At 42.7% G+C, this 27,760-nt stretch overlaps 1 protein-coding gene and 1 long non-coding RNA gene across 2 annotated transcripts in view; one reads left to right on the top strand and one right to left on the bottom strand.

Annotated features, from left to right (window-relative positions):
• Nucleotides 1-27,760, top strand: part of LOC147600130 (uncharacterized) — a 45,465-nt gene that overhangs the window by 10,350 nt on the left and 7,355 nt on the right. Inside the window, exons 3-4 of the long non-coding RNA XR_015259086.1 lie at nucleotides 6,699-6,789; nucleotides 26,297-26,477. This is a non-coding gene — a long non-coding RNA (uncharacterized LOC147600130). The remainder of the gene's footprint in view (nucleotides 1-6,698; nucleotides 6,790-26,296; nucleotides 26,478-27,760) is intronic.
• BAG3 (BAG cochaperone 3) lies at nucleotides 10,788-27,567 on the bottom strand. The gene is made up of 4 exons (XM_086752485.1): nucleotides 27,295-27,567; nucleotides 15,978-16,334; nucleotides 13,692-14,072; nucleotides 10,788-12,116 (listed from the first exon to the last, which is right to left on the bottom strand). Exons 1-4 carry the CDS (start codon nucleotides 27,472-27,474, stop codon nucleotides 11,337-11,339), a joined length of 1,698 nt encoding a protein of 565 aa, XP_086608611.1. The 5' UTR covers nucleotides 27,475-27,567; the 3' UTR covers nucleotides 10,788-11,336.

The following is a 27,760-nucleotide window of genomic DNA, read 5'->3' as shown; positions in this document are numbered from 1 at the left end:
CAAATAATTGTCCTGGTTCTGGCCAGGATAGAGTTAATATTTACCTGAGCTGGGTGGAGAACTGAAGCTGGTAGCCCCTATGGCTGGGATAGTTAACTAATTAGCTAACAGCTGGGGTTAATTTACCCAAATTAGCCAAAGGGCTATTCCATCCCATCTGACATCATGCTCAGTATATAAGTGAGGAGGGTGCTGAAGGGAGGCCTTCCTAGTTGGAGGAGACTGGATGTGGAGATCTGTTGTGAGCTATTACACTGTATTTGTGTTCTATCACTCTATTGTTTTCTTCTGTCATTACTGTTAAATTTACTTTTTGTTCAATCTCAACCCGCGTGTTTGGTTTTTTTTTTTTCCTGGTTTTCTTTTGTTTGTCAAATCTCCTCCTATTCTCTCGGAGAGTGGGGGGGGAGTGAGAGAGAGACTGCGTAGTCTGGTCCCCGTTGGGGCTGAACTACGACAATAATTTACCGTGCCACTTGTAAATTGAATAAGAAACATATGACCCATCCCCGTGGAGTATTTTATGACTGGAAAGCACTTTGGAATCATATAATTAAAATACTACATAAGTACACCTAAAAGCATGCAAAGTTCCCTGAGATGAAAATTAGATGAAAAATAATCCCCAACTATTGTGATAATAGCATGAATTTATGTGGACAGTACTCCATTACACAAAGAGAAATTTTTGCTCTATGGTTTACATGTCCTCTTCTTACAGTCCAATTTGTTCAAGAGAAGGCTGCATCAGCTATCATATCAAAAAGATTGGAGCAACCCTTAGAGTCAGATGGTTGTAACTTCTTGGCAGTTTTTGTTGCTGACGTAAGTCATTTTAAAATAGCATATGCAATCACTCCATCGCAGGGAAAAAGTGACTTACATGAATTCTGGCCTGGCCTGGCTTTGAGAAATAGCGCCCTCAACAAAATAAAGGTTTACTGAATAATTGATTGTGGTTTTAATGTCTTGCTCTTTAACAATGAGTCTTTCAGAAATCAAAGTGTAGATGGGATAGAGTGCACCCTTAGCAAGTTAGCCAACAAGACCAAGCTGTGTGGTGCTGTCGACACGCTGGAGGGGAGGGATGCCATCCAGCGGGACCTTGACAGGCTGGAGAGGTGGGCTCATGCAAACCTCATGAAGTTCAGCCAGGCCAAATGCAAGGTCCTGCACGTGGGTCGGGGCAATCCCAAGTACAAATACAGGCTGGGTGGAGAATGGATCAAGAGCAGCCCTGAGGAGAAGGACTTGGGAGTGCTGGTGGACAAGAAGCTCAACATGAGCAGGCAATGTGCCCTTGTGGCCCACAAGGCCAACGGCATCCTGGGCTGCATCAAGAGGAGCGTGGCCAGCAGGTCGAGGGAGGTGATTCTGCCCCTCTATTCTGCTCTGGTGAGACCCCACATGGAGTGCTGCGTGCAGCTCTGGAGCCCCCAACATAAGAAGGATGTTGACCAGTGGGAGAGAGTCCAGAGGAGGCCACAAAGATGATGAGAGGGCTGGAGCACCTCTCCTATGAGGACAGGCTGAGAGAGCTGGGGCTGTTCAGCCTGGAGACGAGGAGGAGCCAGGGAGACGTTAGAGCGGCCTTCCAGTACCTAAAGGGGGCTACAGGAAAGACGAGGAGAAATGATCTGAAGATCATCAGTCCATCCTACCACCTGAAGCAGCACTCTGTTAGAAAGCAGAGCTCAAATTCTATCATTTGCTCATCCTCGGAGCCTCCCAGTGCCGCTCCCCAGTGCCTGCTCGGGAAGAATCTGACACAACGTACCGGAACTGCTTAACCCCTGCTGACATTTTGTAGTTCCGAGGTTTGCGGGGTCTCAGCCCTCCCGTGCACGCGCCTCGCCCCGCACCCGCCGGACTCTGCTGCCCCCTGCTGGTCGCCGCGGACCGCTCGCGCGCCGCGTGTGACGTCACGTTGCTGTTGACGTCACGCGCGGAGGTAAGACGCGCGTATCGGCGGCGGTCGGCTGGGGTGAACGGTTGGGCCGTGCTTTCCGCTTGCAGTGGTGCGGCTGTAGCGGGTGGCCCTGGGAAAGATAATTTTGTCACGCTGTAAAATTACACGGTGCATGCTGGTTTTAATAACAACGCGGTAATGGCCCATTTTCTGTACGTAACTCTTGGCTGTATAATGAACGCTAAATTACCATTTACCAGCACTGTTAGTTTCTCCCACTGATTGGATTTGGCCCTTATCAGAGCACCATGCAGCAAATAAAGTCAATTAGAAACGTGTTTCTTGGCTCAAGCCCAGGCAACTTCAGGTTTTTTAGATTTTAAATTTGAAAGATTCTCAGAGCTCGGTTTTGCCAAGACGTGCCTTCTGCGCGTGACCCGTTTGAATCACACTTGAAATGTCCATATGAACTAATAAAAAAAATTGGTCTTTTCTTCCTCCCTCATTTACATAAATGTATTCAGATTCTGTTCCAACTTCTGGCAACAAAGGAAGCTTCAGCTGTGCAATCCTTGAGCCAGAAAATCCACCAGGGAGGGCAGGGAAACTTGGAAGCACAAAATGCTCCCTGACTTTCCTGCCCCTGTGTGAGAGGAGTGTTACAGGAAAGGATGCATCAGGAGCGGATTGCGCTGATGGATCAGGCTCTGTCGGCATCTACTGGAGACTCATGCAGAGTTCCCAGTGGAAAACTTATGGACGAAATGCAAAAATATCACCACAGTGGCACTGGGAGAATTTCACCCTCTACATGAAGGAGTTTGGGTGACACAAAATCTGAATCAATCAATTATAAAAATAAATGCTTTAAGCCTCCCTGTAAAAAGCTGAGAACATGTTTTATTTTAATGGAATTAAGACCATCTAGAGTAATTTGCTTGGAGCGGTGATCATAAGGAACACACCACTAAGCAACCAGAACCAGCATCATGAAGTTTTCTTCTTCCATCACCCTTCTCTGCGTGCCCGTACATACAGATCCTCTGCTAAACTGCTGTCAGTGAGTCTTCCCCAGCAGCGTGTCCTGAGGTTGACAAAGCAGAAAAGGGGCAGTTTGTAGCTCTCCGCCGTTGCCCGAGATGAACCAGCTGTCTGACAACGCCTCTGGAAGTTAAGCGCTAGTGCATTTTTCAAGAACTGACAAAAAAAGAAACAAGAAAGGATGACTTATAGTACTGGTTTATCACAAAAAAAAGCTCAATACACATTCACAAATAATAACGATGTGGCTAAATTCCACATTCCTCACTCAATAAAAGCACAAATTCAAGTGAATGAGTAAAAGCTGTAAAGCTTTTCTGGTTGAACATTTATATAGGACCTCATTTTGTAATGGCCTGATTCATTCCCTCCTATTGAAAAGCCAAGCCATACAAAAGCTAACCTGTTAAGTAATCTCAAAAATAGGTGGGACTGTGAATAAGGTATTTGAAACTGCACCTTCGCTCAGTGTTTTTTCCACTTTAATTTACTGTCCTTTCCCTCAGTTAGGTTGTGGTCAGCTTCAAGTCTGCAGGAAATTAAGAACCGCTGATAGTGTTCAGTCTACAAGTGCTGCTGGAAAAATTCAAGGCTTGTTCTGCCCAAGTCTGCAGGCTTGTATTTCTTTTGAGGCAGGTAGAGATTGATGGATTAGGGTTTTTGGTAGAGTTAAGCTCTGTAGTAAGCTTTAGAGTTGTGGTTACGGAATGAACAGGTGCAGAAATGAGCGAATTGCTTTCTTTTTGGTTTATAAACCGTAAACCAAACTCTAATCCGTCTGCTAGGGGATTACTGTCTTCATGTGGATCCCAGACTGGAAACAGTTATTAGTTTTATGTGAAGCTTGAGAGTGTCATGTGCAAGTAGGGTTCTGCAAAACCTAATTTGGAAACCAAATCTGAAAGTATCCCAGCTTTTTAAATGCTGGATGTGTCAATGTTGTTTGTTATAACTAGCACTGCAGGAACCCAAGTCCTCCAACACCCTGCAAACCTGCATTAACCTGACACCTTTTATAAGCTTTAAAAAAAATAATAGGAATGTAGGCATCTACTAGAGCCTGCCACCACAGCATGTAAGCATCCTGCCAACATGTTTACTCACTGCTGTAATGAACACATGCAAGATTAGAAAGTTTGTTTAACTATTACTGGAAGCCATTTTCCATCACAGTCCTTTCAGCTGTTTTACAAATACTGCATGAGGAAATTCTGCCTTCGGGCTCATACGCTTGGAACGCATAATGGTGGTACGGGAAGACTTAGCAGTGCCGAGCCGTAACCCCGGAGAGCTCCACACGCAAGCACAGCGTAGGTCACTCTGGGAGTAACATGCTGGGGCATTAAGTGATGTGAGCAACGTCGAGGGAAGTAAGACTCACAGCCTTTCCTGGTTCTCTTGTCAAACAACATCGAGTGACGTGCTTCAGATTGTTTGCCTGTGCTATGGCACAACTACCTCATAATTGCAAGCACCAAGACAGGAATGTATGGGCATAAGTGAGTCGGTGTGGTCACGCTGTAAATCAGAGGCAGAGGAGGAGCTACAATTTTGTGATGCAGAGGGCCAGCTTCTCAGCTCTATCAAATATGTATCCTGTGATTTCATAGCTCTATATTGTTTCTTAGTGTAGTCAACCATAAACTATTTAAGGCAGGGATTCTCTATGCATGCAATTGTATATTATGTAACGAGTGATGTGTCTAATTGTTACTGTAAAAAAAAAAGTATAATAATAATAATGATTGCTTTGATTTCTGCCTTCCCTAGTAGTGCGTATTTTCCTTGAAGTAATCAGGGACTTGTTGCTAGGTAGTTAATATTCAAGGTACCTTAAATATTTTAATGTGTCTATGCCTGCTGTTTCTAGGCAGCAATATTTGTTTATGATATTGTTATACAACCCTTTCTACCTTATATCCTTTATTCAGTGTAATCTAATATATCCTTATAGTTAAATTTCAGTCTCAATACTTCTTTTCTTTTCACAGAGTAGCATATTGAAGTAACTACTGTTAAGAATGATAATGTATCTCTTATTTGGAAGATTTATTCTTTGTCAGGGTACACTGCTAGCTTTTTTTTTTCTTTGTACAATCTTCAAAACTTAATAAAATACTTAAATAAGGCCATTTAAAAGTTGGTAGTGCTTCTGTGTGCTTTAAACACCTATTGCAGATTTTACAAGATTTTAAGCACCTATTACAAGTTTCAAGAATACAAAATTCCAAAGTTTTAAAGTAAATCATATGATTTTAGTATTTTGGGTGGAGAGAAATCCAATTTGGATTGGATTAGTTACCTTCATCTTTGTCCTCATGCTTCCAGGTGTGTTTCGTCTTAGAGTTGGCTTTATACCTGGTATGCAGGCATGTAGAAATTTTGATAAACATTTGAATTTAATGGCTGAGGATCAAGATCAGTTTTAATTGGAGAGATAAACTAGAGTTGAACTCCCAACTTTTTTTACTAAGCTCTCTAAATCGTTAAGAGAAATCTTCAGATGCAAATCTGCTCTGTCTTGCTCTTTCCTAAGAGGTAATGGGCCAAGAGAAAGAATGAAGTTTCCTAGTAGTTGGAAAGGGAATTGAGGAGAGCAGGAATGGTGAGGAGGCAAGAGCTCATCAGAAATGATGACATTGAGGAAAGGTCCTAGGGACCAAGGAATCGCTAACTCTTTCTGAAATGCTTAAGTAGGGTTATGGGCTATCATTTCATCAATACTTTGGAAGTAAAAATCTCCATCATTTTTTGCAGCTGGACAACATTGCTTTAGGTTTTCCTTGGTTTAATCTCAATTTTATTCAAATAAAATAGAAGAACTCTTACTGGGTTAAATGTTATGGCTCTTTCTAACAGATTTTACAGTCTGAGCTGTGCACTTGGAGAGGCAAGAGAGACTACTGACTCGTCATATTCTTTGCCCCGGATCCATATGGGCTGCAGAAAACATACATCGTCTGCCTGCCAACCCTGTGGGAAACGCACCAAGAGAATTATTCCAGACATTGCTCATTTCTGCAAACAGAAGGAGCTGAGCTTTCCTGACAAGACCAAAATGGATGAGAAGCCAAAGTTCACCAAATGATGAAAAGCAATAAATCAGGGCTTCAAATAATCCATGCAGATGATTTTGCAAATCTAGTCTGCTCACTGTCAGGTCCTGCAGAAATAGAGTAGCCAGGCAAAGTTCCATACTCCTTTGTTCCTAAATACAGTGTATTTCTTTTACTGTTTTAAAACTAAGATAACCTCTCTCTTTTTTTTTAATTAGTTTTATATTTGTAAAGGCAGCTGAACAGCCCTGCAGACAGGTCCTTTATCCACTGAGTAGATATAATAGAAGTAGTTAACACTTCAAAGTTTGTTACATTTTCTTGCCTGCTCACCTCATTCCTAGAAAAGGTACCGTCTCTCATTAGAAGCTACTTATTTTCATGTCTGTTCAGTCTCCAGCCGTTTCTCTGAGACTTCTAACAAAGTTATCAATTAGTGCAAATTCTAACAGTGATTTCTGTGTTTGTTGTGGAACACATCACAGAAAACTGCACAGTCCTTGTATAGATGTCAAATGTAAAGGACCAGAGACTAAGAACTCCGTATTCCGTGTTTATTTCTGAAATACGAAGTATGTCTTTACAGATGGGTGTCCTTTGTCATTCATTTCTGAAACAGGTGTGGCAAATGCACTTTTCTTTTCATAATCTGAAATTTAACCTGTGATCCTCTATTTCTGCTTGCTCTACAGTTTGCTAGTGCAGGAATGGATACTGAAGGCTGAACCTCTTTCTTCCTTTCGTGCAGATTCCCAGCTTCTGGAGACAACAGTGAAAATTCTGGTAGGCAACAACTGCACCAGTCTCTAATTTTTACCCTCTTTATTTTTTAAAGTTGCCGATTTATAAATTCTGGAAAGGTATTTGACTGAGATTTGGTACGTTCCACTGCTTTGTAACCAGCTTCTTGCCTATCTTAAAATAACTCTTGCCCGGGATTACAGTGGCCGGCATAGGATTACATTTGTATCTAGTATTACAAGTGGACAGACCCTTCACATTCACACAGTGGTTCATGGGAGTGTAGAATGATAGCATATACAATATTACCAGTGGGTTGTTTGTGCAGAGCTGTGGAATCCAAATTATCCAGTGTAAATGGCTCTTTCTTTGTGCAGCAAGGCTAATGTATCTTAGGGTCATCCATTGATCTTTAAGCAAACGCTTTGTCTTTAAAGAAAACTAGTTAAACAGACTAGTTCGTTTGTATCTCCTGTGTACCAGTATGAGATACTCCTGCCCTCAGAAATAGAAGGTGAAAGTGCCAATGAGATCATTGTATCTACTGCTAAAAATGATTGTGTTCCTATTGCATTAATGACAATATTATATATCCACAGAAATCTGGATGGATTTTGAGTCTTAATATTTATGTTAAGGCTCCAGGAAATCATATTTTGTATTGTTAATTTATGACTTCAACCTGTATTCTACAGGCAGCATGACTGAGCTCAGATTAGCTTTCTCTAAAGGCCTCCTTTACCCAAGTGGCCAAAACAGGCTGGATTTGATTCTGTCAGAAAAAAAAAAAAAAAACCTATGTTATTGATCAGTATTAGCTTTTGTAACAAAACCAAAGATTGATCCGATACTAAATGTTTACAGCTAATTATTTAGATTTGTTTCCTAAGACACCTGCATTTCATTACTGGGACACAACAGGATCAAAAGCACAGAAGTTACTGCCCATACCTAGTCCTTTAGTGTAAGCCCATTTTACCCTTATGTTTGTGTCCTCCTTATTTAAGATCATGGCGCACTGGTGTACTTTATTTGGTTACCTGCATATTTGAAAAACACCAATAAATGCACATCTAAGCATGTGTATGAAAAACTAGCAAATTGAACTCTTCTCATAAGCATACCTTGATTAACCTTTGTCCTCTTCAGCAGCTGTATGCCAGCCACCATAAGCTTTTTTTAAAATTATTTCAACTATCATTTTAAAAAGTAAGAATTGCAAGGTGATATCCTCACTGAGGATACTGAAACAAAGGCTTTTCTAGGCTGGCTTACGTTGCTACTGGAGTGCAGGGGAATGACCTGCCTCTACAAACCATGCTGTGTTGCTTTCTTGCCTTCCAAGTGGAGTTTTGCTGCTTCTTTCCTTCCCCACCTTGTCTTCAAAGACAGCTGAGCTGTAAGTAAAACATATCCCTGGTTAAGAGGCCTTACTGGAGGAGAAAGGGAGGAACTGGACATCAGGGAGTGCCACAGCTCTGCCTTAGCACGCTCCTGGGGGCAATGTGTCTGCTGCCCCTTCCTCAGGGTATGGTGTGATTCAGCCACGTGTAAATAGCCAAAATGCTGTATTTATAGGAAACACAATGCCTTGCTGCTGTGATAGTTTAAATACACAGAACAGGCCACTACTGGCATTTAAAATATGACTAGCTGGACAAGATAGTGAAATTGAAAATAGCCTAAGCTTTTACTGTGATTCTGTGTACAGGCTTTTCATATCCTTCTTGCTAGTTTTAAATGAATTGAAATGATGTCTTCCATGGACTTGGGGATTCTTTGCTTCTTGAATAAACTAAATGCTTGACATTGACTCAAAATGAGTAACAGACAGCTTTTTTTTTTTTTCTTATTGAAAATCTTTGGCGTATTTTCATTTTTTAAAATGGCTACTGCAAATGCAGTGTGTATTTGAACACCTTTTACTCCATAGCACTTTTACTGTTTGTTTTTGAAAAGCAGTGCAATGTAATGTCATTCTTATCACTAGTATTAAAACCCTAATTACTTTCTACCAGAGTTCTAAAGCCACATTTTCCACAGTTAGTTATTCATGGCCAAGCCACAGACCAGCTAGTACCATGCTGCAGAAATGCAAGTCAGTGAAGGATCTTCTGCCTCTCCTATGCCAGCTACCCACATCATTGGTACCCATGCAAGGAAGCAAGCAGGCTCTGCAGAGCGGGTCAGAAGCTTACAGGGAATGGGTGGCTATCTTCATCTGCTTCCTCCTTTGCTACTCCTTCCTCCCAGCCCATATGCAGAATGTGTAGCTATGCTGATGTGGCAAGACATATATGCTGGACTGGGTGTGGTTTAATCTTGAGCAACAGAGGAAACAAAGACAGACTGTGACTCAGAGCAACAGTCTTCCAGCTAGGCAGCTCAAGGGCTGCCAAATGTACTTTCCCTTATTAGGCCAGATCATGAAACCTGACTTCATTTTGAGTAGTACCTAATTCTGCAGTAGTATCACTGACTTTAATAATCAACTTTTAAAGTACTACTTAGCAGAATGTAACTCTTCCTCTAGCTTTACTTCTTTAAAAAAAAAATTTTTAAAAAGTTGTAATTAATTTGACTCCACCTACTCTGACCAATGTTGAATAGTCTAACATGAATCAGGCTCCATTAGCAGCAGATGACATGTTTTAAAAGGATAGCACCTGTTTAACTTCCTGTAAATGCTATGTTTTTATGACTGTAATCTGAATTTCCACACTACCATCTCAGCTAATGAGGTGGTTTTGATCTGAATTACTTCAGTGGGCTTCTAAGAGAAACCAGGAGACATCTCCCACAGACCTTGCTTACAGCTTAATTTAAGAACCCATAGCTGATTTTCCTCGATTTAAGTATTTTTGTTGTATGATGTCAGAGACGTGTGTCCTCAACTGAAATGTAATCCTGCAAGAGGAATGTGTCACTGAAGTGAGTTCATACCAAAATTATGCAGGCGGATGAACTTTCACACCTCTTCTGCTGGAATGCCTACCATGCTGCTCCAAAAGCTAGAGTAGCCAAATGGTTAAAGACATTGTGTATTCTTACCTCGTGTTATTGACTATCAAAATGAAACTAAAAGAAGCATCAGCTTTCTACCTACATCTAAGCAGACAGTTCACAGTCCAACTGTTATTTCAAAACACCTGCTGCATTACAATTTACATGCTGTATTGTTATTTTAAGATAAAGTGACAGTTCTAGATGACCACTCTCAACCTGCCTCTAAAAACAAGGTTTTCAGATGGGTTTAAACCTAATTTCCAAGCTAATCTCATAATTGAGAGTATAATCCAGGAAGTAAGCAATTCCCTTGAGCAGTTTATTAAAGTTTTCCTCATATGCTGTAAACATGCCATCAGGTAAAAAAAAAAAAAAAAGATTTGTTTGTTTTACAAATGCAAGTGAAAGGTAACTTCTGGAGTTTAGTTAGGACTCTCTCCCTTGCTCTCATTCTGCACTGGTCTGACTCTGCTGCTTTCATTTTACATGGATACAGCTGAAGTATGTTTTGTGTCCCTTGCTTAAGTGTAAGTTGCTAATCACTCAGAACAACCATGAAGTGTTGCTTCAACTGTTCACAAAAATGAGAGGACCACCTCTTAATTGTACTGGCTCTATGAATACAAAGTGTGTTTGGTGGAAAATTCAGAATTAGTTGTTAATAAAACACCAATGACTTTGCAGAACAAGTTAAGATGCTCTAAATTTCTGTGAGACAATAGCAGTAGATACAGATTTCTTAATGTTATAAAGATTTCTGCTAAATGGTGACTCCTAGGGCAGAGAGAGAAAAAAAGAAATGAAAAAAAAAAAGGAAATGCTAAGCCAAATTATTTCCTTAATCTACATATGTGATAACATCAACAACCTTAAAAGGGAGCAAGTGAATGGAGGAAGACATCTTGCTCTTGATGAGAAAGCAGCTGTCACACTTCAACTACAACTGTGTACTAAAAGGAATCTCTATGTTCAGGAGAGTGTATTTGAACCAATCACTGCCCTCACATTTCCAGCTTATAAATCACAAGACTAAATTAGGCTTCTAGATTATTTTATTTCCCTCTTAAAATATAGCACTGAAGTCCTGCACACATATAAATATCCCTACAGTTTCTTACACACTTTTTATCCATCATTACTTAAAGTGCCCAACTGTGAACATTAAAGATAAAAACATTACTGTTAAGAGTGGCTACACTTCTAGGACTGGTATTCTGACAATGCAGGCCACTGATTTTACAAAAATCACCTGCAAAAGAATACACCCTAACCAACACGCATCAATATTAACCCTGAAGTAGCTGGTTTGTTTGGGTTTTTTTTTTTCCACTTAACTGATCTAAAAGTGACTAATGCACAGGGTTTATTTTTGAAACATGTCTTTTACATAGTGTAAGAATAAAGGATAAATGCATTACTTTCTTTTTAACTCCCTCCTTCCCCCACAAAGTGTTTACTGTGTCCCAAGCTGCTAGGTTGATTAAAAACCAGTTGAAAAGAGCTCTGGAAATGCATGCAACTTAAAATTCACTTAAACACACTTTAATTTATAAAGTCTGAGAGATTTTAATTTCAGCATGGGGCTACGGTTCAGTTGGATTATTAGATGTGTTTGTCGTGGTGGTGAGATTGGTAAACACTTCTTCCTTAGTTTCAGGCGGAGGCGGATGTCTTTCCATTTTGGATTCCTCTTTAGCATCTTTATTACTGCTATCTCCCTTGCTCTTGACTACCACAGGTTCAATCTCCATGATTTCCTGTGGTGGCTTAGGCTCTGGCAAATTGGGCTGAAGTCCATCAACTTGAACTGGTTCTGGGACATCTTCTGCTTTCTGTTCAAGTCTTTCCAAAATGTTCTGGACCTTCCTTACACCATCTCTCCTGGCCTGGCGCACATCTGCACGACCCTCAGGGTCCACTGAGTCTAGGGCTAGTAACTCTTTGGTCAAATACTCTTCAATCATCAAGTATTTTTTGTCAGTTTTCTTGCCTTCAAAGGAGTCGACTGCCTGCTCAAGCATTTGTACTTTCTCCAGAATTGCCTCCACTTTCAAAACACCAGGATGCTTTTGAGGTTCTCCTGTTTCCATTGTCTTCGGTGTCACTGCTTCTTCAGGAGGAGGCTTTTCCTGAGGGGGAACAATCTTAGCTGAGCAGGGAACCTTTTTATCAACTTTCTCTGCCATGGCTGGAGGCTTCTGGGGTGGTAGTTTAGCATCGGGCTCTTGGTAGGTGACCTGAATTGGGATATATGGTGACGGCACCTCAGTTTCGGGTGGTGGGACTGCCTTGTTTTCTGGTTTGATTTCAGGTGGTGGGGATGGTCTTGGTGGCTCTTGAGGTGGGACTTGTTGCTGAGAAACCTGTGAACAAGGCAAGTTTGTGTTAAGACACAATGAATAATGCTCCTTATTTACTTCTAAAGAACAAGTAACCTAACATCCATTTTCTGTACTTCTTTATTGTTTTAAAATTAACAAAAGGACTGTGCTGAAGAGTTCAGTTATTGTTTTCAAGCTATTGAAGATTACAAGCACCAATCAACTCAAAGACATTAAACTTCAACCAACCAAATCCCACCCATGCTCACGAAGATGAGCTCCACAAGCAGTTTTATAAGATAGGACCTCAGAGCAAAGTCCTCACCTGACTTAACTCTGTAAGCTTTGTTGCAGCTGACTGCAGCATGGTGAAGATTTCATCTTCAGTGTGTCACTGAGAACTGGTGTTTCTTGAAAAGCTAACTATTTTGCTGAGTTTTAATTGCATTTTGGGCTATTCTCATCCCATTCCTGTTTTCAGGACATTTCTTTTTTTGATGGTGCTTATTTTCCCTGATTTTATCTTTAGAGTATTTACATGCAGAGGCTACTATGTCAAGCTTCTTACACTGTAGTGATTAGAGACAATCCCTGGGATTACTACAGATCTAATAGTCATCAAATCAGAAGTCTTTTGAAATTGAGATTAGTTTTGAAATCTTAGCAGAAAACTGGAATTTGTGAGATCTGTGTTTTCCTTCTGCTGCCACCCCCTTCACTTATTTGTGCAAGTATACAGTGATTTTTAGAAAGGTAACAGATCCAGCTCTCAAGGATTTAGATATCTGACATAAAATACCTACATTTATACTTAAACCAAATAAGTAATGGCCTGCACTGACAATCTGTTACTCATTAAGTGTAAAATTTGATTAGGGACCTCAAATTCTCACCCGTAAAAATAAGTTAGCGTTATAATCTAGAATATGCCATTACATCGGAAGTCTTCATTGTTTTGTCCTACCACTTGGGTTTTCAAAAATATCAAACTAATTCTGCTCCTGTCATTTTCAATGTGAAATCTTTCCAGAGAGGAAATCAAGGCTTGTTTTTATACATACCCCCTTCCACACACATGCAGTTGTCAAATTCCCAGTAGTCTTTTAACAGTAGTTTTAATAATAATTTTAACATGGAAAAACAATGTTCAATGAGCAACATGTTCTATGAACAAAAGCTCTAAGAGTAGATTTTGCTGATCCCCTTTCTTCATAACTAAAATTACTTTGTGCAGCTGATGCTATCCTAAATGGTTCTGAGACATCAATGAGGTGTATTTACATAGATGCCACAAATCCTGCAGACCCGATTTTCTTCTCACAAACATAACGCAACATCAGTGACCTCAGTGTAATTACACCAAATTACAGTCTGACGAGAGGAAAATCAAATCATGTGTTAAATCATATTTCAGTGATCCAAAGACTCCACAATCCTGATAGGTGGAAAGGCAGCTGGCTGCTAGTGTATTATCTCAGTATCTCTCAATTTGTTTAAATACAGAAATGGAGACTGCTTTACATGCTTTCATGTACCTGCTAGTATGAGCCAATTTTTCAGCTCTAGCCACACCAAACAAGATAGCTGACAGGCAGTTCTCATCCCCATTCTACGTACCTGGGGTCTGTCTACAACTGTCTGCACTCTGATGGGAGCTGGGGGTTGTATCTGGGTGGTAATTCTGGCCGGTGAACTCTCGCGGCTCGATGAGCCTCTCTGAGACACTCTGAACGGAGACTGCGCTCGCGTTGTCTTAGGCTCCCTCTCATCTGTTTGAATTTTGTGAAACACTGGTTGGTGGGCTTGGTATTCGCTCTGCTGGGCAGGGTAGTGTGTCTTCTGTGCCTGGTGGTAGACTTGTGTTGGTTGTCTTTGGATATTTTCGTGGATCACGGGAATTGGAATATAACCACGAGGAAGCTGATGGCTTCCTGCGTTGGGTCTGCCAGAGGACTGAGGGGAAACCGTTGAAGAATCAGAAGTTCCAGGAGATTGAGGCTGCCATGAAAACAAAATCCATTATTAAGTTTTAACCACTTCATGCTCACAGCACTTTTAATTTCCAAAGAGAAAAGGAGATGGTCACAGAAACTGAACTCATGTTTCCGGCACGCAAAGGATCCACTTCCTTGGTTTTTTTTGGCCAAGGGCCTCACTAGACAAACCACAGAAGTTGTGAGAGAGCATCATTATAACAAGTAGAAACCTGAGCTACGGCATTCTCAGCCCTCAAATGAGTAGGGAGTGGATGCTCAGTCAGAATGTTTGTTGCTTTTACATGGCTGTTCCTGTCTAAACCTGTTAAATTTGAGGCAAACTAAAGTTAAGCAAACAAATTACATGCTGGAGACAAAACCAAACCCTTAATAAAGGCACACAATATTTGGACTTCTGATCCCAGTCACACTAACAGATTTTGGTTGGTCTGGGTTTTTTTTTTTAAAGCATTAATTCGGTAGCAGGCTATGGCAATGCTCACAGCTCCTTCCCTCCTTCTACTACCCCAACCCATCACCTCACCTACTCTGCACCAACTCCAGCAGCTGTCAGGCTGTTCTCTGACCAGCTTCACTCATTAAATAAGAGGAAAAAAATATATTTCCTGGCGAGTTTGTTACAGAGCTCAGTGAAAGGCCACGTCAGACTGGGGCAGGACAACACAGGAGAGGCAAGGGAAGGGCAGACAAAGCAGGAGAAGGGGAACAAGACCCCTCTTTTGGTGCTGGTGAACTGCTCAGCTCAGCCGTCCATGAAACAGCAACCTTAAATAATTAAATGCTGGTTTCTATTATGGTACCCGTCACTGCCACTGCTGGTGGCCTTGTCACCATGGGGTTTAAAAGCACAATCACAGTCAGTCAATACCCACACTGTGCTGCCCAAGTTTGTCACAGCAAGTTCTGAGGTCCTCAGCAGTTATCTCAGAGGACTTTGGTAAGAAGATATGTTCCTGAAGCCGCTCTGCATACAAGATAAAGCGTATTCCCAACTATACAGTGTTGGGAGAAGGAAAAGCTGAGCCTCTTGTCCCCACACTGCATGGAGAAGGCATTGTTAGTCAGGTCAGCTGAGAAACCTACTAACAGAATTTTAATTATATTGTTCAGACTCCAAACAGGTTTCAGAGACACTGCTGAATTACAGACCTGATGATTTATTTTCATCTTTGTCAAGGTTGAATTTCCTGCTCATCTTACTTGGAATGAGTCTGATAGTTCCACATATTACAAGAATACCAATTCTGATAATTCTCTAGAGGGAACAGGCAAGCCAAAATCCTACCCTCTGAAAGACAAAGTAAGCAGGGTGACTTCTTTTTTTAAAGATGTTCATAGTTTGAAATTGTTTTAAAATGCCACTGCATGATTCATTTTTAAAGCTGTATATATGTAAATCTATACAATTAATACAACTGAAGTATTAAATTGGAAAGCAAAGATCACAGCAGTACTTCTAAAGTAGGTTGGGTTGCTAGCTAACTGGCCACTTCATTATTTTTTTTTTTCTCTCCCACTTTGTTCTCTTCAGTTTCTGACTCATGGTGCAGAACACAAGAGACTCACCTGTAACCTCCACTTGTGGGGGAACTGGTACAAACCCTAAACCAGTCCTCCCCTGCCACAGGACCTGCAGAGCTCAGAGGCTCCCTTTCTGCAGAAGCCATTTACATGCACTTGTTTCTGCAGAATCATTCTAGAACGGAAAAGCAGGCAATTCTAGAAGCCTTACCTATTTATGCTGCCGTGACTGTGCACTTTCACATTTCAATACTCTCAAAGTACTGGGAAAATGTAGTCCTGTGGTACGTTTGGCTTTCTGAAGGATAAACTACCCGTGTGACATTCAGGTCATAAACGCTGCAAAGACCAACGCAAACACACCCCAGCAACACTGACAAGTTACCTCGGGTCCGTGTGCGGCCGGCGCTTGGGCTGCTGCAGCTGCCGTTGTCTGTCCACATTGTTTATCTGCCTGCGAAGCCTCCGGCGGTCCCCTTGGAGGGGACTCGGGGCCGGCGTAGGCCCCTCTTAGAGGTGGCTGCGCTTGCACGGTGGTAGGCACAGCTTCTGTCTTGTATCGCTGCATGCCAGGCTGCGGAGCGGAAAAGCACGGGTGGTGCTGTCTGCCATCGGTGCCCTCGTGGATGACGGGAATAGGGATATAGCCAGCCCGGAGCTTGGGGTATCCTGTGTTTCCTTCTCTTGCCAGTGGCTGCCTGGGGCTATCGCGAGATGGACCGTTTGCTGACGACTGGCCTTCCTAGAAGTTAAAAACATCACATAGCACTTGCTGGTAGCTCAGCTCAGTAGACCTGGTAAGAAAAAGCTGCCCTAAAAGTCTGTCCTAAAAGCAGTATCAGCTGCGTATGAGAAGATCAGACCCTCTTGGGTCCACGCAGGGCAGCCAACAGCAGGTGCTAACACTCCAGGTCTGCAGGTAAGTGAAGGGAGTAAGCTAAAAAAATCCACTTATGTATGAGCCTTTCACCCCTACTCCTCATAAATACCAACTTAGCCTTTAACACAACCTGCCTAATTACATCAGGATTTCTCACTTAGCATACATTACCTGCGTTTAGCCACCAGCCCACCCCCTTCAGACACAGCTCACTCACGCAAGCGCTTGTGGGACCAGACACATTTTCTTAGCACCTCTCAGAACTCATCCAGGGCTACAAATGACATCTGACAAGGACTTTTAAGGAAGCCTAATCCCATCAGAAGTGCAGTGTTGGTTGGTATCGTTCTTCCCACTGGCTATCTAAAGAGCACTGATGCTGCATATTGAAGAATATATTTCCTTTCAGCTAGGGGAGGATCTGGTTCAGTAAATATTGAGGGAGAGAGGAGGGCAAGACAGGGTAGCATAACGAAGAAGAAAACGCTGAAAAGCAAGATAAAATAAATCCCTGTATTGTTCAAGTATGCTCACTGGACAATGTCAAAGCTCTGGCAAGGGTGGAAGTGGTTTGTGCTAAGAGCCCTCACAAGTCCTCTAGTAAGTTCTTCCTGCATCGGTCATTCTATTTTGAGGCCCCACGAGGGCCAAGTTCCAGATGTATCTCTAAGACAGATCATATAACAAGCACCTCTGTCATTCAGAGGGTAATGTCATTATTCAGTAAGAGGAGAATTTAATAAGGGGACATATGGTGCAAGTGTTGGAAACCCTATTTTTAAAGAGGTGTTTAAGCTGCTAAACTATGTAGCGTTGCATCTTCCGTACACATTAATGTAGTAATTGATTAAGAAACAACTATTTTATCAACCAGATTTTAAGTGTTCTTCCTGTATGACAGTATCCCATTAAAATAATTTCTGAGAATTCCTGTAAGCAATGGAACTACAGAGAATAATGGCTATTATTTAAGTAAGCTAATAAAATAAAGATAACAAGTACTGAAAGGAACAAGTTCAAAGTCAGAGCCCTGATGTTGCACTTCCTTTTACTCATTAAAAAAAAACCTTCCACAAACAAAGAAAAAACTCTGGAAGAGGCACAGAGGAGAGCCAGGCCTAGAAAGTTCGCACAGAGAAGTAATTTAAAGTTAGCTTTTCCAGTTGCCGAACGAGGATGATCTCACGCCAAGGTCTGCAGTGGGATCCACCGCTGACCGATGAGTCATTTTACATTCACCCTACCGGGAAACCGCATTCCCCTGCTCAACGCAGGCTGGCCAGGGGCTTCAGGAACCCGAGGACCAACAAGCACTGGTGAGTTCACCTTCTCCCAGCAGAACTCCGAATCTGCACCACTCCTGGCAGCCACCTCTCTCCCAGGATCTGGAGGGACATGCACTTATGCCAGCAAACTGCAGTTGCCGGAAAATAAATTTGAGGTGCGCTCAGCTAGCAACAATGCAAGGCTGCGTCAGAGCTAAATGTCTGCCAGGCGAGCGGAGCCGAGCAGGCTGGGAAACTGATGATTCGACAGTCGGAAGAAGCACCTTGCCGCTCCGCGCTGACTCGATGCATTCTGTGCTGGGTGGCACGGTCTCCCTGACAGAGCGAGCAGGCGGTCGACCGGCTGCGGGTGTAACCGGAGAGTTCGCAGCCAGCCACCCCTCCTACAGGCACGGCTCCCACGGCTATAAAAAGGAGATTCACTCACTTCCAGTGTTGTCAGACTCCCCGCAGGAAGGGTCGGTGCTGGGAAGGGCTGAGGAGCTGGGTGGGCTGGCAGCACCTACAGATGCCCTGACATGAGAAGGCTCTCAGCCACGCTTGCTCCAGTCCAGCTGGGTGTATAACACACCTGCCCTAAGAGATTAGCTGCCAGCTCCTCTCTCTCTTGGCATTTTAGGGGTCTGTAATGTTTTGGACTGCTCCATTTGGGGATAAGCCCTTTCATCTCTTGGAGTAATCCACCATGATGAATCCTTGCCAAGGCTGTGACACGGACAGTGTCCCACTCCCCCACCCTCCAGGAACCCCCTCCTAGGAGTCTGGCCATGGGATTCCCCTCCCTTGTCTTCATTTTCAGACCCTGGAGGCTGCCCTTGCTTTGAACCATCTTAGCAACCTGAGAAAACTGCTTCTGCAACTTAAGCCCTCATAGGAAACAAAGCAGCAGCCCAAAAACAAAGAAAAATCAGGTTGGACTGCTTTTTCAAAGCACTCAGTTTATATCTGAAGTGAAAATTTTCACAAGTTTAATACTTGTTTAGTAGAAACAGTGAGATCTTATTTAAGAACCACAGCATAAACTATGTGTCACAGTTTGTCATTTATTCAATTTCAGCATCCCCTTTTCCCCCCACTGCCAATAATTCTGAGGCAGAGGCTCATAGATTTAGGCAAGTTGCTCTCATCACTCTTCCTGATCCACATTGTTCTCTTCAACACTTAATATTTAACTCTATAAACGGTTTGTATCACCACATCCTCAACATTCCTTCTTTCCCACTCCCTTTCTTCCCACCGCTTCATATGACCATGAGCATGCACAACCTGCGTGCTTTGAGACACCCTGCACCCAGCCCAACACCGCAGCACCATGACCGAAGACAAAAGAAGCCTTGGGGTCAGGCAGATGGCTGCAAGTGGTCCAGGCTGGTTTTTAGTGAGGATCCAGCACAAGTGCGAGCACACGAAGATCCCAGTACCCCCCCAGTCAGTTCTGTTTTGTGCAAGGGAGCCTGTGTTTCCAGCCTGGACAAACAGGTTCTGGAAGATGTCAGGAGCAGCTCAGGTGTGCCTGGGGACACTGCAGGAAGGAGGAGGAACTGAACTGAGCTCTGGAAAACTCTGGGAGAAGAGATTTGTGGATTCACTCTGTGTGCTTTAATTACACTTTCAGAGGACAGCCAGCCAAGAGACCAAACACGGCATTTTTTTATTTGTCTTCTATGAAATACATTTCTTGCTCATTATCTTAAACATTATCTGAAAAAGCCCAGAGCTCACATTTAACACAAATCTGCACAAAGAGGTATGACTGATAAATGAATGGCAAGCCTTAGTCATCATCCTTCTCAGTTTAAGTATAAAAAACAGGAACCCAACTCACATTTCTGCATTAAAAAAACCCTAGATTTCTCCTGCCCTCATCCAAGGAAACAAGTCCTTTGACAAGTAAATTGAGAGTAATTACAAGCAACAATATTTTCCTACAAGTAGCAGGACTGACAGCCAGCACTGCAGGAATTCTGGCTGTGACCACACACTTATTTTACATTTAAGAGACAGAATCCCCAAAAAGGAGGGAGCACAAAAAAAAAAGCAAAAAAAAAAACACCTCCCTCAAGCAGCTCAGAAATTTTGACAACAGCCCTGGCCTGTACTTCAGGTAGCCTGAAACACGACCAGAAATTCAGAGCCAATCCACCGTTTTGGGAGGTGCTGAGCAAGTGTAAAGGAGTCACCATCACCAGCTGAACCAGAGGAAAAAAGCATTGCTGTTTTGAAAATCCGCGAGCAGGACAGCCAAACCGTGCTGGGAGATCTGCTCAGGAGGAACGACAGCGCTCCCACCTCACGGGACGAGGACGTGCATTTCTGTTGTGAGGCCATCACCATGATAAATAAAGGTGCAGCCAGCACAAGTTGTGCAACTGGAAAAAACACTTCATACCCCGACATCCTACTCTTGGCTTCCCATGGGAAGGGTATGGTGTGGAGTGACGCTAAAATCCTCAAACTTGCTCAGATTTTAAAGGAGTTCTGAGACTGTGTGCCACTGGAATTAAAAAAAAAAGTGACAGCAAGAGAAAACTATAACCTTGCAACAAAACTCCCAGTGCAGCTGTACTATTTATCCAGAGTGGGTAATGGCGTAACTCCTAATGTGCCCCGGTGACTGCTCAAGTGTTATTCCAGACTGAAACGCAGAAACCTGCAAATTCAGACACTGCTGATGCTAGCAAATTGCCACTGAAGTCACCCAGACATCTGCACCAATAGAGTGAAATTTGTCAAAATATTCTGTACACATGCAGGATTACTTGAATAATTGTCTCAGACTCTGAATCTCCCTTTTGAAACTGCTTGTATAATACATTCTTCATTCCTCTAATATTAAAATGGTCTAAAGAAAAAGTTAAAAAGCAAGTTTTACTGCCATTACACACTCACTTTTTTCTCGACCTGTACTATTACTTGTAGTACAGTAAATTCAGCTCTCTAAAGCATGTATTATACACACACAGCACCTCTATTGCTCTTCTAGAGCATAAGAATAAATATTTAACATTTATGAACCAAATAACAATTTATCTAGCAAAGGAATACAAATTTTTCAAAGTAAAATACAAACTCTCTTTCTGTACGCAAACAGAAGGTCTGCTGACTTCAGTATGGTTCTGAACTTTTAAGCTGCTTCTGTAGAGAGTATCGTGCAAATAAAAGTATTCTGGTCGCTGAAATGACTGAGAAAATGCCAGCATCTGACAAAATTTGACTTGAGAGCACGCTTCCCAGGATTTCAAGCCTGGATCCTATATGTTTAGGAAGAGGGGAGTAGTATGAGTCTGTTCTCTCACAACAGAGTACAACAATGTGACTGAAATACAACAACTAAGTTTTCTTCACACATATACTCAAGTCTATTTTTTCTCAGAAATTGCCATAAATATCCAAAAAAGCCAACAGTACCCAATATTCCAATCTAAGAAAGATGTAACAATTCTATTTATTTTTTTTTTAAATTACCATTTTACGTCATGGAAAGGCAAAACTTGCACCATTAGAACTGGATTCCATATCCACTTGTATTTTACTTTTGGCCAGACTCTCTCCCCCCGCCTTCTCTGTTGCACTAACTAGACAAATCAAAACTACTACACTAGCTTTGCTACTGATAGAAATCAGAAATTAAAGTACCGTAAAGTACATTTCATTACCACTTCCCAGAGAAGTATACAAGTGGGAAGGTGGGGAGTGATTTGCTCTCAGCGCTCATCCCCAACTTCCCACTGCCGTGTTTCAGCCACTAGAGATTTTTACATTCTCACTCTTTTACTCACAATTTGTGCTTAAATATATACACTGAGCACATAGGCATTTGAGCAAGATATCATTAGCTAATGACCAAAGGGAACCACGAATAAGCTTAGTCGCATGAGCTGTCTCAGGAGAACTTTGTGTCGGTCGCATCATGTAACACATTTATACGCCGAGACGCTTTTGATGTTTTACTTGTTGAAAGCTGAGTTTTATTTCCCAACACACACATGTGTAAGCAAATAAGCCTTTTGTTCTCTCTTGTAATTATCGTGTTAATGTAATACCTGTATAATACAACACATGCTCTAACTGATGGGGCACAATGATGTCAGTAGAAATAAATAAACACCATTAAAAACTGAAGGAGAAATCTACTCCTGAGCTTTCCAGAATGGAGAGCCTTACTGGAGGAAACAAGCTGGCTATCTTGCAGACTAATCTTGCTTCAGGAACTAAAACTGACCTTTTTTAATCACTAAGATGACTCTTTCCTAGACTAAAATGCCTTAGTGCAGACACGTAGACACTTGCCCTTTACACCCGCCAGTGGGAGTTGGCCCGTGCACAGAAAGCACCCAGTGAGCCGAACTGAACATGTTCCGGGCAGAAAGCAATGCTGATTACGGAGAGCCGAGCGCTCCTAGGAGAGAGCTGCTATCACCCATCCTGTCAGCTGTAATGGATGGGGTTAAGGAAAAGCCCTTTAGAGCACTAACAGAAATATCCTCGTCAGGGTGATGGGAATGACACACTTTATTCAGTTATTTCTGTTCGCTGCCTGCTTACCTAAGAAACAGGTGGCCAACCTGTTGCTTTCCCGCTCTTAGCTGTGAGCCAGAAATTTGGAACACGGAAGTATGAGCCTAAGAATTAGCGATACAGCACCCATAAAAAAAGGCGAACAAGTAGCTAACAGTTGAAGAGTCAACTGTGACTTTCACAGCTTACAGTCAGGGTTTACATTTAATTTTTTTTCTGCACACAGCACTTTTCCAATACTATAAAAACTCTTGCTACACTGCACCCTATTTATAAGGCTTTGCCATCAGCCATAAAAAACATATTTTAGTGCTACCTGACCTACTGGGTGATGTTAGACAAGTCCCTTCACCACCCTCATGTTTCATTTTCCTGTCTGTAAAACCAAGAAGATAAAATAATCAAACCAACAGCTTCTGCAAGACATTTGAAGAGGCAGCATTTTTTTTGTCTATAATGAAGCAATGTAATTTGTGTGAATAAGTCATTTCTTCTATTTTATATTTATATTTACCTTGGCATGAAGAGAGGGCATCGTTGCCACAGAAGGTGGAGACGGAGCTTACCTAAGGTGCAATACTGTCTATACACCCCAGAGCGTATTGGATTGCTACCTGCCTTATCATGGTTCAAGTGCGAACAATTCTATTTTTGCCGTGTGGTTATGGAAAAGTCCCGCCTGTGCATGGTATAGGTGTTAAAAATATGATTCCTAGGTAAGAGTGCTGCCCCTGGCAAAAGCATTCTTCCTTTCTCCTTTAGATAAGAGGTTCGCTGCGTCAGGAGTTACACAAGAACCAGGCAAAACCTTTCCTGCTTTTCCTCTTGCATGATTGCCCAGACATTGGCACATTATATCTAGCATAATTTCCTTGTGTTCCTTTCTCTTATTTCTGATTTGATCCACCCCTTGTTTTCAGATTAATTGGTATCTCCATAAATTAACTCCCTGCTTACCATGTTCTACCAAGCTTTAAAGAACTACACAAAGCAGCTTCAGGGAACTTGGACAAAGCCAGTACACAATCCTTCAAAAATCCCCTACTGATAATTTTGCAATTCCTATGTGGTATGCATTTTACATACATACCTTTATAATCCAGTAACTAATTTATTAAGGAATGGGTGAACTGTACACCTGACTGACTGAATGCACATAAGTAATGTAAAAAAACCACTGCAGTTAAAGGAGATCTAAGTTGTTACCTAGCCTTACATTCCCTTTCACGGCTGTGAACCACTGCAAAAGATGCCGAGTTTCAGAAAGGCTGTCTTGAACTTTCAATGCAATTTCTAATTTGGTCTACCAAGAATTTTTCAGTCAACTCAAACGTGAGAAGTCAGCGCACAAAAATAAGTTCGCTGCTAAAGAGATGGGAATCGAGTGACTTAAGACTTATTTGGGGAAGCGGGGATGCAACAGTCATGATGGGTGAGGATGGAAACTTGGGTCTAGTTAGGTGTTCCCCAAATACCAACAGTGTAGTTAGTTGTTCCCCAAATACCAACGAAGAGGATAAGATGGCAGCTCCTTCCTTTGTTTAGACCTGTGCAGTGATTGTTGCAACCAATAAATTTACCACTTTGACTGCTCCCAGATTTAAAAGCTGTACCAGCCAGCCACAATCTCAAAGTGAAGGCATTAGCGAGCTATCGATCCTTGCAGTATTAGTTCAGTGAAGCTCAGCACAGTCAATTCCTTTGGTCTATTTTTAGTTGCAGTATTTCCCATTGGGTTTACTGCATGTGGAGACAACATATGGAAGGGGCACCAATAAATCCTTACACAAGCCTTGGGTCTGTTTTCTTCTTTAAACAAAATCTATTTTTATCAACACTTTGGGGAATACCAAGTATACAATTTAACATAAGACAATCTTGCAGAAAGTATTCTGAGCATAGGTTAACAAATAAAAAACCAAGAACAGGTAAGCACACAAAATCAAGGATCCTACCAAAGAAATTATAGGAACAGTGACATTGCCAGTGAACACTTTTTTACTAAAAGTATGCATGTACATGCTTCATGATACTGATTGTACCTTGATCTTTGAATTATTTACTATTAACTCATTAGACACTTGGAAAAAAAGTCATTAAACTACCAAGAGGTTTTGATGGTTTTGTTAATTAATGTTTTTCAGTCATCTGCAAAGTCACAGCTTGTTCCTCACTGCAGTATGGTTCAGGGATTTTCTGTTCTTTCTCAGGAAGGTCTCCCTAGTGCAGCCTTATACTGCAATGATTTCATACAAGTAACAGAGCTAAACATGCAGAGGAAGGACACATGTCCTTCGTGCGGGTAAAATAAAGGCCTGACTGAGTCAATTAATTTTAAATGGCTCTGTCACAGCTAAAATTTTAAAAGAGCCATTTCTCATTTTACCTGATTATACGTCTGGTACAGCTTATTGCCGTCAGCTGATCAGCATGGCTGATGTCAAGCCTGGAGTAAGTGGAAAGACCCAGATCAACCATTCGGGGAAAATGGCATTTCATTATTAATACTGCCTCAGCTGTATCACTCAGGTAAAAAGTTTCAGTTAGCTCTGGACCTGGGCTCCATTCATAGCCCACTTATGGTGTAATACCTCATTTGGTTGCCTACATCTCTTCAAAAAGGGAGTAAATATTCAGAGAGAATACTGATAGATATATAATAAGGGTTACTTAAAGACCATCATGAAAGTGATCGAAAAAAATCACCAGTTTTGCTGGCTGATTTCAATGAAAGCAAGGCAACAATAAAGTCAGTACAAGTTTGGTCTCTGTATAATAGCCTTGAAAAGATGCATGAAGTCTGACACACGCAGTCAGGTTTTGCACTTCTCTGATCATTCCTAAAACCCTCAAGTTCTCATTTAAGCTAGACTAAGAATGAGGGAAATCAGAGTTCTGTTCATATCTAGTCTCTTTTTCTGCCTACACCTGTGATTTTGTCCTTCCTACCTGTTTAGGTTAAAAAAAAAGTCACTGCTGGATTTGTAATTCAGTGTCAGTGGGTAATCTGTCTTCTTTGGCATTGTCTAGCTAAGAAAATATTACTTAGGAAGAGACATACTTTCCTTGGGCCTGATTCTGAGATCTTTTGCTAAATAGCACCTGTCCTTGTGAAATACACTGATACTTAACAAAAAAAATTATTTCAGAAGCTGTCCATTAATTCCAGCAGATATTCTTAACTCAAGGCTCTGACAAATGGCTGTACAAGATCAGTTACACTCAGCTTCTATCACCAGAAATCAGAGGGCTCTTTTTTCCTCTGAACAACATTAGACAGGAACTCCCGAAAATCCACAGTTCTCCGTATTCACCTCTGAAAGCATTTCTCTCTCTCGCAATTAATGATTCCAAAGCATGCACACATTCCTGCTTACAGTGAGCAGTAACAGATTTTTTTCCTCTTTGGGGAAAAAGTGTATCCCACAAAAGCTGTTCAAAAGCAGGTGCAACTTTTTCTGTCTGTAAGAACCCTTGCAAGCTGGCACAAGAACAGGCATTTTTCATTACCACAGATTTCACATCAGATAGGGATGAAAACTTTTTTGTTTCAGGCACCCACTCAGGCAGAGTCCTGCTGCATCCCAGTACTTCAAAGTCTGTTTTCACACAATTATCAAAAGCGGCTGAAATGTGACTTTTGTGTTAAACGGGTTCGTTTCAAGTGGTATTTCCGTAACAAAAGCCTTTGAGTAAACAGCGCACTTTTCTTCTCAGGGATGTTTTACGGTTATTAAAAAAAAACATCTATTTCTTATTTTAATTGCTACAAAAGCCAGTGTTAACAGGTGCCTCATTACAGCAGGCAGATGGTGCCTCCAAAAAGGAGTTAAAGCACTTTTTCCTATGCCAGTCTCAATATTCATATTAGAAAAAAATGTAATTTGACCAGACCTCTTTGTATTACTACTAAAATTATGTCGTTTATTTATACATCAAACGAACTAACCTTTAAGAAGTTGAAAAGGGAGTTAATTTCTGATCGGAAAGTACGTCCCTTTCATTTCTTTTCAACACCAGGCTGCCCTCACACCGAGCTTTCAGTCACTGCGCTCACAAAGTGGGCAACGACTATTTTAAGAAACGTGAAGTTCTTAAAGCAACACCGCTGACTGCGCGCTGTGGCCCCCGCGCTTTAGCCAAGGCTACGGGAGAAAAAGTTGCAACAGGAATGTGGAAAATAAAGTGTCGAACACAGCAGGTATCTCCCGACTACTGTAAGTTGTTATATGTTTAGTTAGTTAAATACAATTTGAGGGCTTCCCCCCTCCCTTTCCCTGGCCACAGCCAGCCCAGCCCGTCCCGCCGAGCCCGGGCTGCGGCGATGCTGCTGCTGCTCGGGGAGAGGGGGGTGGGGAGCGCCCAAACCCCCGGGGAACCGGTTTCCCACCAGGCAACTTCTACTTCGGCTCAAATTTCCAGCACTTTCTGCCTGCGGGCACCGCACTGCGAAAACACCAGGGCAGGTCGAAGGGTTGCATTGCCCCAAAAACGAGAGAATTTGACCCGAAAGGGCCCCGGACAGAACCACAACCGCTCTCCCCTCCGCGCCTCCATATTTGGGCGAGGAGAGGGATTTTCTCCCGGCGCGCTCAGGAACAAAACCCGAGAGAACTGCTGCTGAGAGAGTTTGTGACCAGGTAAAAAGAAAAGGAAAAAAAAAAAAAGGAGGAAAACAAAACTTGAGAAGTAAAAGTCCAGGTTGGGTTACTTATTATTTTTAAGGGTATTCATTGTCCCGGGTGTTCACAGCTGAAAAATAAACCAAGGTCCGCGCCTTCCCTGGCAGGGCCGGGGGGACTTAAACCAACTTTAAATAAACATTACAGGGCCGAGGGATCAAATGATTTAATGCACAAAAAAGGGACTGCAGTGCGTCAGAGACAAAAGGCAGCTCCTGCCCTCACTGCATCGCCATGCGCTGGAAGGCGGGGGGGGAGCGGGGGGAATGCCCGCCGCCACCCCCCCCCCCCCCCGCACCCAGGACACGGACGCGGGTGGGGTGGTCCCCGCCGTACCTGCCCCGCCGCCCGCAGGCGCGGGTCGCTCCAGGTGGTGGTGCGGTTGTTGTGATCCACGAAGAAAGGCCAGCCCGTCTGCGGGTCCATCTTGATCTCCCAGCCGGGGGGCAGCGGCTCGGCGCTCCCCTCCATCTGCGGCGGGGCCGGCGGCGGCGGGGAGTGGGCGGCGGCGCTCATGGCGGGACCGGTACCGGGACCCACGCCGCGCTTCTCACCGTGTCGTTCCCTCTGCTCAATACCGGGCGGGGCCCCCGGACCGGCGGCTTTTATCCTCCGTGGGGCCGGGGGGGGGCGGAGGCGCCGGGCTGGAAGTGTCTGGAAACGGAGGAGGAGGAGGAGGGACAGGCGGAGGAGGAGGAGCAGGAGCGGGGTGGCGTGGCTGGAAACTTCTGGTTGTCTCCAGCGCTGAGCGGCCGACCCTGGGGTTACCGGATCCGGCTGCTCCGGGAGCTGGCAGCCCGGC

The sequence above is a fragment of the Chlamydotis macqueenii genome, chromosome 7 (assembly GCF_036417535.1).
Source record: "Chlamydotis macqueenii isolate bChlMac1 chromosome 7, bChlMac1.mat, whole genome shotgun sequence".
NCBI lineage: Eukaryota > Metazoa > Chordata > Aves > Otidiformes > Otididae > Chlamydotis > Chlamydotis macqueenii.
Note: the sequence above shows the minus strand (reverse complement) of the source record. Positions and strands in the feature narration are given on the sequence as shown.

Bases quoted from the DNA above. Each gene is read 5' to 3' on its own strand.
- BAG3 (XM_086752485.1), bottom strand. From the start codon at position 27,474: ATGAGCGCCGCCGCCCACTCCCCGCCGCCGCCGGCCCCGCCGCAGATG. The intron at 16,335-27,294 runs GTACGGCGGGGA...TTTAACTTCTAG, and splicing joins GCCTGCGGGCGGCGGGGCAG to GAAGGCCAGTCGTCAGCAAA. The intron at 12,117-13,691 runs GTACGTAGAATG...CCTTGTTCACAG, and splicing joins CAGTTGTAGACAGACCCCAG to GTTTCTCAGCAACAAGTCCC.